This window comes from Stigmatopora argus, chromosome 4 (genome assembly GCF_051989625.1).
Source record: "Stigmatopora argus isolate UIUO_Sarg chromosome 4, RoL_Sarg_1.0, whole genome shotgun sequence".
In the NCBI taxonomy this organism is placed as follows: Eukaryota; Metazoa; Chordata; class Actinopteri; order Syngnathiformes; family Syngnathidae; genus Stigmatopora; species Stigmatopora argus.
The window spans coordinates 9,582,578-9,597,718 of record NC_135390.1 but is presented as its reverse complement, the minus strand read 5'-3'; the positions used below and the strand labels follow the sequence as shown (position 1 = coordinate 9,597,718).

Sequence of the window (15,141 nt, the reverse complement as noted above, 5' to 3'; positions counted from 1 at the left end):
TAAATTAACTTCCTACAATGCCTGCATGTTTTGCTTTGTACTTATAGCACTCATCACACCAGTTTGACAGGAGTTTTAAACCGCTTTCTTAAAACTTTTCATCAAAACATTTCATCCTCTCTCAACAGTTCTATGTTTGGAGCAACTCAAATGGCCTGTCTGTAAGTGAGCCACACCCTTTAGTCTGGGGAGCATGGGCAGACAAATCAAATAATACTTTGTTTTATATGTGTCGTGAAATGGGGCTGTTGGAGAAAGTGTAGTATAGTTGAGTAATTTGCAATTCTTTTGAACCAAGGTTGAACCCAGAGCATAAAGAGAGTCTCAAACAGGTAGAATTGTGGATGTGGCAGGGTATTTGTGAGTGGAGAATCATCAAATTAAAGTTAGATTTCTTTGCTTGGTTAAAATACTTGCCACTAACAAAAGATGGAAACCGTCAATCATGAAGACATTTGATCAACTTTGCCCTCCCGTAATTGTCTTGTCAACCCCTTGGCGGTGTATCTAAATCCTGTGTCTTTGTCCACCGGTGTCGAAGTATTGTTCGTGTTTGAGTGTTGTTCGTGTTTGAGTATAGATTGTGTTTGAGTATTGTTTGTTTCTGTTTGAATATTGCTTGTTTCTGTTTGAGTATTGTTTGTTTGCGTTTGAGTATTGTTCGTGTTTGAGTATTTTTCGTGTCTGATATTGTCCGTGTTTGATATTGTTCGTGTTTGAGTATTGTTCGTGTTTGAGTATTTTTCGTGTTTGAGTATTTTTCGTGTTTGAGTATTTTTTGTGTTTGAGTATTGTTTGTCCGTGTTTATGTATTGTTTGGTTGTGTTTGAATATTGTTTGTGTTTGAGTATTTTTCGTGTTTGAGAATTTTTAGTGTTTGAGTAATGTTTGTTTGTGTTTGAGTATTGTTTGTTTGTGTTTGAGTCTTGTTTATGTTTGAGATACCTCATCTCATCTCATTTTCGGAACCTCTTTGGGCTCATTAGGGTCACGCAGGGTGCTGGAGCCAATCCCAGCTGTCTCCGGGCCAGAAGTGAATCGCTGGCCAGCCGATCGCAGGGCACGAGGAGACGGACAACCATGCATACTTACACCCATACCTAGGGGCAATTTAGAGTGTGCAATCAGCCTATCATGCATGTTTTTGGAATGTGGGAGGAAACCCACGCATCCCCGGCGAGAACATGCAAACTCCACACAGGTGGACCGACCTGGACTTGAACCCAGGACCCCAGAGCTGTGCGGCCGACGCACTAACAACTCACCCCACCGGGCCACCCTGTTTGAGATATTTCATGTTATATTGGTGTGCTGCTTTCCTTTTTTTGTTTTCCCTAGCAAGTTTGTTTTGTTATGTAGCTGTTTGTTATTTTTTTTATACATAACAGAAATGACCTGCTGGGCAGCTGACAATCCTTGTGTAGCTTTTCTTTTCTTTGATTTAGTATTAGCATTTCAGTCAACTATCCGAAAGGAAAGTCTCAGGTCTTAGCGCAGTAAGTGTCAGCTTTGTTTTATTTGAATTTGGGTATTTGGAGAAAATCGTAGCAGCTTGCTTCAAGAATGCTCACAAGACATTTTACTTGGTTAGCATAATGTCATGTCTGCCTATCCTAGATGACTATGGACAAGAGGTAGGGTGAAACCTAAATTGGTCACATAGAGACAATCATATGAAAAATGTTGTTTTGAAAATACAAATATAAAATATTCTAATCTCACCTCTCAAATTTAAACTAATACGTATTTAATCATCTTAGTTTTGAGTTAAGTTGTGTCCTCTAATGCAAGTTATTTCAATTAATAATAATCATTCCATTCACTCACATGATATGTTTCCATTTTAGCTGATTTTTATATTCATGTTGAGGACATGGATAATTTTGAGTGCACTGCGATTTGACAGACAGACTATTGATAGTGTCTGCCATCAGCAGAATAGCCATGAAGAAATTATAAAACGTATGGCATAATACATTTCCTTAACTTCATCTCCAAATGAATGAGACATGAAGAGTGTTTCCCTCTAAACTAGTCACAAAAAATGCAAAAAATAAAAAAAATCAAAGGAATTCAAAAGAGGCCTTAATGAGAGACATGAGAGACACATTAAACATTTATTGTTAACTTTTTTTCCTCAATAACACAAAGTAAAGCTTTGGTGTTATGGTTTCCATTGATCACGCTGTCTTGAAAAAAGTAAAAGTTTGGTTCTTTTATCAGTAGAATGAAAGAAACACTGTGACACGGTGCAAAACAAAAGCTTGAACCGGATTTTTTTTTTTACACAACTCGTCCTCATTTGACGTCCAGATTTGCTGGAGGATATCCCATCTTACATTATGCAAAAGATGAGGTACATTCTGGACGTTCCGCAGCTAATTACAGGGCAGTAAATGATTAAAAAATAATGAGATCAAGAGGACTTAAATCTGATTCCACTGAGATCCATGATGATCATTTTTCAGTATGACATGCTTTCTCGCATGCCCTCCCTCAATAAACATTAGATTGTCAATGTCTGTGTGTCAGAGAGCAGGATGACTCAGTCTAGATGTTTTCTTCATATTTCTTCGTATGATACTTGAGAAGGTGAGGAATCCCCGATGAGTACAAAGACAAAATTGAGAGCCATTGCACACTCACTGGCTGGCAACCTTGCTTTGAATCGCGTATGTGTGGCTGGCTGGGAGGCGATTTTCTGAAGCTATAATGTCAGTTTCAAAGAGCTGACACTTTTGAAAGCCGGCGAATTGGAAAGGGCTTGCCCTGACCTTGAGCACATGATAGAGATCTGGCACAGAAGTACAAGGACTAAAGGCCACTCAGTGTAATAATTTGAGTAAAAGAAACAGCCAAAAAAGTGTTCCCCACAAGTAAGCATCCATCTATTGTTCGATTTTCTTTCAAATATTCCTCATTTTGGTAACAGGTGAGTTTACTTTGGCTATTGAGGTACATCCCAAACTAGTTGCCAGCCAATCAATACGTAGAACAACAACCATTCAATATCAATGGTGTGAACTGAGATTTAAACTTGTAACTTATATATATATATATATATGGAGTTTGCATATTCTCCCTGGGCTTGTGTGGGTGTTCTCTGGGTAATACCGTTTCTTCCCACATCCCAAGAACATACATGGTAGGATGGTTGAGCAGTCTAAAATGCACCCATGTATGAGTGTGAGCGTGAATGGTTGTCCGTCTCTATGTTCCCTGCGCTCAGCAAGCCTTTATAATGGCCAAACGAGTTAAAGTAAAAAAGAAATGTGGTTCTTCTAAGATGGAATGGCTGTTGGAGCAAATAGAAGAACAAGTGGTGAAATTGGGTGAGAACTGTCGAAAACTTTGCCAAGTGTGCGTCTGTGTGTGTTTCAGTGTGTGTGTGTGGTATATGTCATCGTTTGTCTTCAATTTACATGATGGACTATAGATGGAAATGAGCCCTTGGCTGCAATCTTACATATTTACATATGTATGTTCATGAATATGTGCTGTCCCTTATGAAATAAATCAAATCAAAATCAAAAGAAAGTTCTCTGCAAAACATACAGCGAAGCTAAAGTTGTAAGCGAGTTTTCCGATGGAAAAATATTGCACATAAATGGACGCTTGACTATCTCGAGTGACACATTTAGCAGAAAAGTCATTTGAAGCAGAATGAGAAGTGAGAAGGACAGATGTGAAAAATGAGGTCAACTTGAAGTCAGATTTGTGCAGATTCTAGTGTCATTTATTTTGATATTTTATCCACAGATATGAATCATTACATTTTATTAGGACTAGATCATTTATGGCTAGTAGACATATACCTGTCAAGGTACTCAGTGTGCTCAGGGAGGTTGTCTTTCTGCCCAGACAAACGAAAAATTAGAGGGAACATTGCCCGCGACACTCATGAGGATAAGTGGTTGAGAAAATGAATATGTTTGGTATTGTCAACTTTACCAATTTGATTCACCTTTATGTGAAATTGTAGTCTACCTAGCATCTAAATAAAAAAAAACAGCTTTCAAAAGGTACCCTGTGATTGTGATGTAAGAATCAATTTATCTCTAATAGAGTGAAAATTACTGTCCAAATAAAAAAACACTGACTCATCATGCCATAAAGCTAACCAATAAACAAAACTAATTAAATTTTCAATTCACAAAGTCTAACAGACTATCTGACTGGCTGATCCTGTTTCTGCTGATTATTAAAATAAATAATGCCAGTGCCTTCCACCAATATATATGCATATATGTACTGCTGTACTGTATCTTTCTGGCCACAACATCATGCATAGTGGGCCCAGACCTAATGATATTCCAGATAACAGCTGTGTGAAAACATGGTCTTTAGAAGATAATACATTAAAATGAAGATGAGAAGTCCAAAATTAATAACATATTTCTTACTTTATTTTTTTCTGACTTTATGCCCATAGCAGTTTGGTTAATTACTACATAAGAGGTGTACAAAGAGAAAATAATCAACAGTTTTCAGAGCAGTGGTGTAGAGGGTCACTCGCCTGACTTCGGATTCCCGCTGGTGATGGTGTGATTGGGAGTGCGGATGGTCGTTTGTCACTTTGTGTGCCCTATGACTGACTGGAGACCAGTCTAGGGCATAGTCTGCCTTTTGCCTGAAGTCAGCTGGGTTAGGCTCCAGCAGCCCCCACAACCCTCTCGAGGATGCACGATATGGAAGATGAATGAATTAATGAGTTTCCATGAGCATGAACATAACATTCTGAGATCAGCAGCTGCTGTCTCCCTCCTGAGACCTCATAATGTTTTGGTTAAAAATATATACTTGAAAAGTCATATTGTTAAGTCACTAGAGACATGAAATCCCTCCATTTTCCTCCTCTGTTTTTGAGGGATGCAGGGGTTAAAAATGTTTTAGAATATAACTACTAGCTCTCTATATGCTGATATTCATTGTATGAAATTGTAATTTTTCCATCATTATTCAAAGCCATAACAATACTGTAACATAACTCTTAATTGATTCAAACTTTATATTGTTTATGATTTACATGACTTTTTTGTCCTCCCAAAATGTTTTTTTTTTGTAAATACTTATGATTGAGTGATTTGTTCTCGATGTGTCCAAGTGTCACATTTACACAATGAAGTGTATGAGCTGTGTAAGATAAAATGACTGTCTTGGGCGACCCTCTAAAACAGACATGGGCAATTAATTCCACAAAGGGCCACAGTGGGTGCAGGTTTTCGTTCCAACCCATAAGAGGAAACCTTTCCACCAATCTGGTATCTTAGAAGTGCAATCAGGAATGGCAGTCAGGTGCTTCTTGTTTCAGTAGAAATCTAATTAGTTAAACTGTCTCTGCTGGATCGGTTGGAACAAAAACCTGCACCCACAGTGGCCCTCCAGGACCGGAGTGCCCAGGTCTGCTCTAAAATGTGCTCCTTTTAACAAGACCAAAACTAAAGAATGATACAAAAAATTACATTAACTTTTTTTTTTACATTTTAGATGTGTGCCTTTATTAGCTTGGCAGCGCCTCCTTTAATTTCAGCACCCTGTTTGTGAACAGCTCCGTAAAAGCACTCTCACGTTCACTTTTAAGCCCCTCATCTTAAAAACCAGCTTTAATGAATTTATATTATATGACTCATTCAAATTGTAAACAACACACACACACTGACTCGCACAAACTCAAAGCTGTGTGTAAAGTAATATATATACAAACTGAGTAGCATTGCATCCACACATCATGTTGAAACGGGATAACTGAAGAAAAGGGGGAGAGAGAAATAGAGAGAGAGGGAGGGAGAGAGAGAGAGAGTTAGAGCGAGAGAGTTAGAGCGAGAGAGAGTATGTATATTTCTTCCGTGGGAAAGAATTTGATCCACATCAGCCTGTCTTGATCGGTTGAATCTTCGATGGATTTACGCCTCCACCGCCCCGCGCACCTCTGGATTTATTTCATAGCACGGGGACGTCTTAAATCTGGTGCCAATCAATAAAGAGCATCAAGAGGCAGAGCAGAGTGTCACACCTCCTTCTTCAACATTTTTCCGTGCGCGGAGTAGGAGCTGCACAAGTGAACCTACCCGAGAGGAAGAAGGGATGAGGGGCAAAGAGGTGGGGGGTGAGCTCAGAGCCCCCTCCAAAAAAGGCGCGCATTCATTCATCTCAGCCTGACCGAGGACAGCATGCCAAATGCGGCGCACTCCAGAGGCTTAGCTGGGTCCCAAGTATCGAACATGTGTGCCCGGAGTTCTTCTTCCTTACTCTCCATGTGCATGCTTGCGACTGAGTAAGTAGCTGAGTAGGGGGTGGAGGGGGGTTGTGAGGAGCCTAGTCCGTCCTCGTAGGTCTGCGGCCACTTTAAAACACTCTAGGAGGACACACGGAGGCAACACAGAGGTGGCCGTAATGGGCCCCGAGCCCCGAGAGTCCCGCGGGATGGCGTGCGGCGCCTGTTACTACCTGGTGATCAGCTCCACGCATCTCAGCAACGGACACTTTCGACGCGTTAAAGGGGTCTTCAGGGGGCCACTGTGCACCGCAGGAGCTTGCGAGTCACCGGTAGGTACCCACTCTCATCTTTTTAATCTTTATGTACTCAGTTCACTTGGAGCTTTTTGTAAATGCTTTCTCATAGCAAAGTAGTATTAAAGTCTCATTTCCACAGGCAATTCTACATTTAATGACATCGTTGATGAGCGAACCGTCCTCTTTTTATTAGTATTATTGTGCAGGGAATAATAACGAGAATGCCACAGTTGGGTATTCAGGAAGGAAGTCATTGTCTTATAAGATAATCCTTTCCTCCCAAGGCTATGGGAAATAAACAAATGGAATTGCATTAGATAGCTTTCGGGTCGAGATGAGGTGCTATGTTGTAAATTGCACTAATTAGAGTTTTGTTACTAACTAATAGAATGTGTGTTGCATTGTGTGTGTCCGGGAAAAACTCCATATCTTTACACATTTCCATTGGTCTTTTCAACCAACACACATGGTGTCAAACAAGCTGTGTGACTGGGTTCTTCAGTGTGTGTGCATTAAAGCGTGTTTTATAGCATACATTTTTCACTATTTGTTAGCGTGAAAAAAAAGACAGAGTTTTACCTAAAGGAACTTAAAGGAATTTTGTTGCAAAGTTGGCAGAAATGGGCAGCTGGTAAACATCCGTACGTGTTACTCTGTGTTGCTGGAGTCATCACTATTTTGTCATGTTTGGTCCTGGCTCACACTAACAAAGCGGACGTGGGGACTTTGGCAGAGATGCAGAAAAAAGTTGTTCAGAAGACCTGGGAACTTTTTTTTCCAAAGAAGCAGACCATTCTGGGTGAGGGGCATGCCATTGGTGTACTCTCACAACACTTTCCAAAATAGTTCTTTCTTCAGAAAAACACCAAAAATTAGACTATTCTTGTTGTGAATGTTGAACACTAATGATTTGGACCAAGATAATTTAGTGTGAAGAAATACAAAGCAAAACAGCATTACTAATAGAATACTTTTCGCACACAGGCATCGCAGAGTACCTTACATGGATGCTCAAGAATTATAGACCAATAAATGGTGGAAATTAAATGAATCTGTTTCAACACCAAACTCTGGCAATCATACAACCTTTAGGAAGTTTATTGGCAATGTTCAAAGTACCATTTGAACTCTGCTAAATGTGTTATCTGGACTTAACATTATGACCTTCGAATATGCCTTAATGTTGAGTGATCAAGGGAGCTAAAAAATAAAACAAGAAGATTTCCTGCTTACTTTTGGAAGCTGAGCCTCTTCCCATAAGGAGAAAAATGCTCTTGGTAATGCAAGAAGTCAAGCGGTTTAACTTGTTCTATCCTTCATCAATCCTGAAAGTCTTTATTTACCCAAACTAAAACATTTTTTTTTCAGATTTTAAAATGCTTTTATTTTGACATGTGGAAGCTACGATGTCTTCAATATTGCCAACATGGTCCTATTGTGACACTAAAAAGTGACTGTTTTTTAAAGAAGGCAACTGGTGAACATGCCACCACATTATTCTAACATTTCTATTAACTGCGAGATGGATGGAAGATTGGGATTTGGGCTGATAATGACTGCGGAGTTTAGTTAACATAATGTCAGCAAAGACTGACCAAATGTATCCCCATAGTATTTTGTTTTGCTTGTTATATATAATGTATTGGAATTTTGAGAAATTATTACTATTATTAAATTAAGAGGCATCAACTCACATCACCAAAATATTAGACACAGTTCCCAATATAACTAACTTGGTCTTGCATTCTGGCAGCCATTATTTCCCCTAAAATTTGCCATGCTTGACACATGGTTAATCCATCACATTATGAAACATCTTTTTTTACAAACCTACATGTGTCGAAATGTCAACTCTCAAATATCGAAATGTGACACGCTGTATTAACTCTATGTGTCATCTGTCTGCCTTCACCTCTGCAGTCGCTCTTTTGATGTCCCGACCGTCTGTTGTTACGTGCCCTCATCTCTTCCTCCGCTCGCTTCTGTTTTGCACCTCTAACCAATTACGCAACAGCCAATTATATCTTAATCATTTATGAAGGCATATCCATTTATTTTTCTTCATATCTTGGAACATAGAATCAATAAAGTATGTGCTGAAACTACGAAGTGTTGTGCCAGTTGCAGTATCTCTTTAGATATCTGACATACTATAGCAAACCAAGCAAGCAACACAGAGTTAGCAGATTCTAATATCTTTCTGATTGTTTTCATTTTAAACATGTCCAGTTAGCACAATTGCCCAGTGTAATAGTGACCACAATATGCCCATGTGGTTGGCTGGAGTCCAGTCATGAGTGTACCCGTCATCTCACTCAAATTAATTTACGATATGCTCTAGCTCCTCTGAGATAAGGGCTATAAAAAGAAAAAAAAATGGATCACGACATGAATGCAATTTAACTGGATGCATTGTAAGTTCTTATACATGGTAGTAGTATATTATATATAGAGGTCAGGCATACAGTTCAAAGAAGAGGGCTAACAATAATTGAATGTGATGCCGAATCAAAAGAAGAAAATATATATTCTGCATAATATAACAGCACTTAGGCTGATAATTATTATAATCAGAGAATTGCCCAAACACAAATTATTTTCAAACAAGCACGAATTTGCTTCAGCACACTAAAAAGGCTGTCACATGGCATCGACAGGCTTTCTGGTAACCTAAGGGCAAAAGAAAAATTAAATAAAAGAATTAAAAAAATCGTGTCCCCAAGCAACGATTGATACTGGCTCATGCTGCATAGCTATAAATTTTAAAGAAGATTGGCTCATGGGACTTCAAAGTTTGTGATCACGATCTTAAGGAAAAGAACATTAGCAACTACTTGTGTGCTGACTTGACAGGCATTCAGCATGTAACACTGTAATTGATAAACCCTGTGATGGAGTATGGTAGTAGTATCTATACTTTTTTTTTTTTCTTGAGCACGGGTTACAGATGCAATGACTTCGAGATTGTGATTTAACGACAGTGCTGGAATTAATATTGACGTGAATTCAGTGCTATTTCTGAATCATTCCAGCCCTCAAGAACTATTTTATGACTATAAAACCTTTACTGCAGCTACAGCTGCGACACATATAAAAGCATCAATAATAACATCGTACAATTGAAATACTATTTAGGAATGTAGCCATATTTTACTCACCAGAAATCCTTTTTTATCTGTACACAAAATCCATCCTCCTTTCTTTCCTCCTTCTTTTCTATCGCCATCGGAGCTAAAGCTGAAAGTCGAACCTGTCCTGTCCCATTTTTGGCATAAGTTTGTATTCGATTTAGTTCTGCCGACCTTTCTTAATGATGTCCAGCTTTTCTTGAAAAGTCCGTCTTGAAAATAGCTTTGACAGTAAATCTGCAAACAAATCCATTTGGAGTCAAATTCCAGTTGACAAAAGCGCTATTAAATCAACACAAGAATATATTTGCTTGTGCAGCTCGCGACAGATAGTTTGTTAACTCTGATTAATCCACTCTCACTAGCCAATCATAGTTTGTGAAAGCGATGACGTATCACTTCGCCAGTGAAAATGCATTGGTGTCGCCAACTCAAAATCAGTTTGGTAAAAGCAACAGTTTTATCGATGCTTGTTTCATTTAGCAGAGCCTACCGAACTGATTGTGAAGGCCTCAAGGCAGATTTCTGACCCTGGCAACAAATAATGGCTGAAATGTGATTGGTTAGATACTTAAATATGAAAACACGCACCTGGAAGCAGCGCAACCAGGGGAAAAGCAATGAAAGGAAGCTGACAGACAATTTGGAATTATTTAATAAGAATTCATGGACAAAACATAATTAAAATCCGTCTGTGATTCAGATATTTTCAGCAGAGAAGGCCTTGCAGGCCCTGACGGCCCACCACTGCTCTACTGTGTAGAATGCACATTGATTGAATGCTGCAAACATAGTCATTATCACAACACACTTTCCATTGTGGAAGAAAATGTGTTTACAAAGACTGGAAATGCAATGTGAAGTAGTGTTCCTGAATTGACTTTTTTTCTCTCCAAACTAAATAAGATATTCTTTTCCATCTTTTACTTTCATATATAGCTTTTTTGCCATCTGAATCATTTCCTGATTCTGCTGCATTGACGCGTTTGTAATGAATGTTCAAAAGACAACAGTAAAAGACAATATTTATGTATTTAATGTGGACTGTTCCACCTTTGAATTGTAATTGAAGAATGCTGTGCAATAACTTCCTGGCATGAGGATGCTTTACTTAATTTAGTAGGAAGAACAAACAGGATGGATGATTATCACAGAGTAATGAGGCATCAAGCATCTATTTAGTGTGAGGTATCACTTTAGTGTTATGAGGTGGAAGAGGTTTTCACGCAGTGCATTTGGAATTCTATCCAAGCTGTGGCTCGGAGGAGATAAGGACATGTCTCCACTGATGAAGACAAATCTATGTGTGCAAAGCTTTGAAAGTCAGATAAAAGCTGACTAAGAGGAGGTCAGAACAGACAATGAAGGTCAGACAAATATACATGCAGCCACATTTGCCCACATCCGTCTGGACACAACTCAATTTATATCCCTGTCAGAAGGATAAACAGTTCTGTGGTCAAGTTGTTCTGATATAATATCTTGTCTGTTTTCTGAAATATTGGAGCCTCCTTGGCAAGACATTTTCTAGACAAGATGAGACAGGATTGTTTTTCTTACTGGAGAGGACGCAAACAAATTGAGCTAAAATGTTTCTTGTTCAATCCAACAAAAGGTTAGAACATTTTCCTTTGTCCATATTAAATCTTCATTCGGATTTTACCAAGACATTTTGGATTCTTGTATGTTTCCTTTTTGTTCTGAAAGTTTTTTGTTTCATCATAACTGTTCACAGAGCATGCACGAAAACAAGGTCAATTTTAGGAGATACAATAATAGTACTTTTCAATGTTCACTTTAAGGAATATAATTTACATTAGAAATGTGTCAAAGCACCAATGAAATATTGCAAAAAAACATTTCTAGAAGGTTTAAATGATGATGACCTTGTTTCATTTTATTCAGAAAGATCCTTAATTGCTGTGTGTGCCATAGTGCGTGTTATGAATGAAAGCCGGTAGATACAACAGTTTATCATGTGCCTTTTACATCTCGTGAAAGAATAATTAAAAGGGCCACTAGACTCACTCAATGTTATAAATAATAAGTCTTATACTACAGCACCATTCAAAACTCTAGTAGCAGTTATGTTTGGACTATTCGCAGAGTGCACTGTTGTAATATACTTAAAAATATGTTGATGGTTGTTCATCCGTTGGCGACTAATGGGTTTCAAAGTAATGTTTTTGCATGTTTTGGGCATGTGGGAAGAAACCGGAGTAACCAGAGAAAACTCACGCAGCCACAGGAAGAACATGCAAACTCCACACAGAATTTTAAAAAATCCTAAAATCCATCGGAACCCACTCGGGTTTGAACCGCGTGCGGTCGTTTGGTCGCCGGTCTTTTGGTCGCCGTCTTTTGGTCGCCGGTCTTTTGGTCGCCCGGACCCAAACAACGGGCGACCAAAAGACCGGCGACAAAACAAGGTAAAACAACACGGTCTACGCATCAATAAAAGCCAACAATGGCCCTAGGCAGTTTCACTGAGCGGACGTGTGAGTGTATAAGAGTTTGTATGTACATGAGTTGTCCCCTTAGGAAGGGACGTCAGTCAGGGTCTTAACAAGTTCTCCAACAAAACACAATTAAAGTACGGGAAATTTGGAGCTTTTCTTTAGCCTAATAATTAACAGGGCATTAAGTATGACTAAATAATAATTCGAAGTTTGTATTTAGGGAATTTGAGCAACGATTTAAATGGTAATTATCAATAACCTTCCGGGCGACCAAAAGACCGGCGACCAAACGACCGAGTACCGGTTTGAACCCTCAATCTCAGAACTGTGTGACAGATGCACTAACCCAGGGGTCGGGAACCTTTTTGACGAAGAGAGCCATAAACAATTCATATTTTCTAATGTTATTCCTTGAGAGCCATACTCCGAATTTAAAAGTCAAAATACATGTAAATGGGTGTCTTTTATTTTAGTGATTTCACCACTTTTAAAGTGGAAAAAAAGAATACTTTTGACAACATTCTTATGCAGTTGCTAATCAATGAGAGTATGCATTCTAGCAGAGTCTAATGCCAAAAAAAGAAGACTAAAGCAGCACTGGACGTAGTATCTCAGTTCTGTCACCAGCGGGTTCCATATTTTAGCTCACAGGTTAGCGAAGAGCCAGATGCATCCATCGAAAGAGCCACATGTGGCTCCCGAGCCATAGGTTCCCTACCCCTGCACTAACCACTTGCCACTGTGCCTCCTACACACTACCTATTATGATTTTTTTTATCCTGCACTTGACAATGAGAAATATAATCTTAAACTAAAATACAACCTGAATCTATGCCAGCCAATCACAACGCACAAGTTAAAACATATACTACTGAAATAAACCATTTCTGACAAAGAAAAAATAATTTAAAAGAAAAAACATACCTATAATGGAATTCTCTAAACTATTTATACCCTAGTCTACAGGAGATATGACTTCATCAGTCGTTAGTGATTTTGATCTCATGTTTGAAGGTCTCTCTTGGACATCCCTTAACTGTAGTCCTCCTAAGCACTTTTGACCATAAAAGTTAGTAGTGAGTCAGTCTTTAAAAACTCGTTGGCACTTTTAATGCTTTTTATCGAGGACAGGAGGTGAGACCAAATAAATACAATAGGACAGAGGTAGTGTGAATGAATTCATGTGCATGTGCCTTTTAGAGTGCTCCCTCAATAGAATATTATATAGACTTGTGTGTGCATACTAAGCTGAATATCCGCTTTGATGTATATTTAACTGCCGTTGCAGAAAACAGATGAATCGGTGCCTGGTGTCAGAATGAGTGCCAATATTTCAGTTGTGTGTGTGCGGCTGTGAGTGTGCATGCATTTGTGTGCGTATGTGTGTGAACATGCATTTACACCCATGTGATTCCAAGCTGGAGCTTTACAGTGTTTATGGAAATGACATGGTGTTTAAACATGTTCCCCTAACAATTATGTTTTTTTTTTTTGTTGTTAAAAAAATTGCAGAATAAAAATAACTAAAGAAATAAATGAAAACGAACATGCTGTACAGCGTATAGGTTATTACTTTAAGGAGACACTGGCAATTAGATTTGGATGCTTTGCTAAATGCTCGAACCATAAATCTTTGTCATTGTATTGAAATGATATAAAGTTCAAGTCAAAGAGAATACTGGTAACCCTGGAGATATTAATCCTTTGAAATAAAAATATGAGGTAATTGCAAAAGAAATCCCCCATGAAGTGGTATTGATTTTTGAATGTTTGTCTATAAGCAGTAAGAACATATTATTTCGATTAAAACTTTGCAACGGGGGACTGTGAGGTAATTTGAGGTGCTTCAACTGCCTACTACTCTTATTAATTGCAAAACTGAACCAAATCAAACACATTCAGGTGTGCAAATAGATTCACAGCAAATAGGTACGATAACATTGAAACATTAGTAGAACTATGGAATGGGAACTGTGCATTGCGCAAGGGTACCCCAGTGGTAACCCACAAGCAGATTTGTATCCCTCTATCAACTAGTTAGCATTATTGGATTTTTCTCTGGAGAAAGCCTCAAACCCATGACCTTCTGCTCTAAGTGCTGACATATATAATTTCTCCCTCCCCCTGTATGTCTTATTCAGTGGGATATTACGTGTGTCGCATCACACAACTACATTTCCATTTCCATACATACAGTATCAACTTTAGAATGTTTGTTTCGTTTTTTCCTGCTGTACCATACACTAACTACATTCCTACCATTGTGAGACAAAGAACTCTTAACCATGGTCAGTTCAGACGTATACAGTCCAATGTATTATATACGGAAAACAAGCCTGAAGTCAGTTTATAACCAAAGGCTTTGTTTACTGCTGCTGATTTGTATTTAGCACAGTGGCTTTCAGGTAGATAACACTTCAGGGTTAAACCTAAAGAGTTTGCACAAGGTTGAAATGAAATAAAAGCAGGTATTAAGTTGTTTTCTTGAACACTGGAAAGTTCTTTATAGAATCAAGGTCACTAATGGTGGAGTCACTCACAATCACAATGAAACAGACACACACACTTTTACAAGCTAAAAGCTTTAAACATTGGGAGTTAGTATGGCTGAATACTTCAGTATGACTGACCCATTTCTGCTGACCATTGCAAAGTGTTCTTCCTAATCACCACTTATGTCCTCCATCACACTCAATGTGACCATGTGCGTATGCGAGCGTGTGTGAAGGGGAGAAAGGTATAGATAATTGGGACGGATGGGTGAGCTGGGACAAAGTGAAAGCGGAGGAGGGAGCCAATGGGAGGCTCTGCATTGATTTTAACACTCTCTCAAGCTCTTTATTGACATTTCATTTAGCTAATGAATTCATTAGCGTGGCATAGCATAATAACCTCCACTTGATAGCCAGGATGGTTCCCTCGAGGAAATACGTAATGTTTACTTATGGCGCTTCACCGTTTTCTTATCCAAACTCAATCTGAGTTTTCTTTGATTTGATTTTTTTTTGCTTAACTTTTATCTCGTGTGTTTAACTTCTCCA

The 15,141-nt window shown here is 38.7% G+C and overlaps 1 protein-coding gene across 1 annotated transcript in view; it reads left to right on the top strand.

The window, feature by feature from the left end:
- The first annotated feature begins 5,743 nt into the window (after positions 1 to 5,743).
- znf804b (zinc finger protein 804B) overlaps positions 5,744 to 15,141 on the top strand; it is a 42,076-nt gene continuing 32,678 nt past the window's right edge. The window contains exon 1 of the mRNA XM_077598080.1: positions 5,744 to 6,546. Within this exon, the coding sequence (XP_077454206.1) occupies positions 6,394 to 6,546 (153 nt within the window). The 5' untranslated portion in view covers positions 5,744 to 6,393. The remainder of the gene's footprint in view (positions 6,547 to 15,141) is intronic.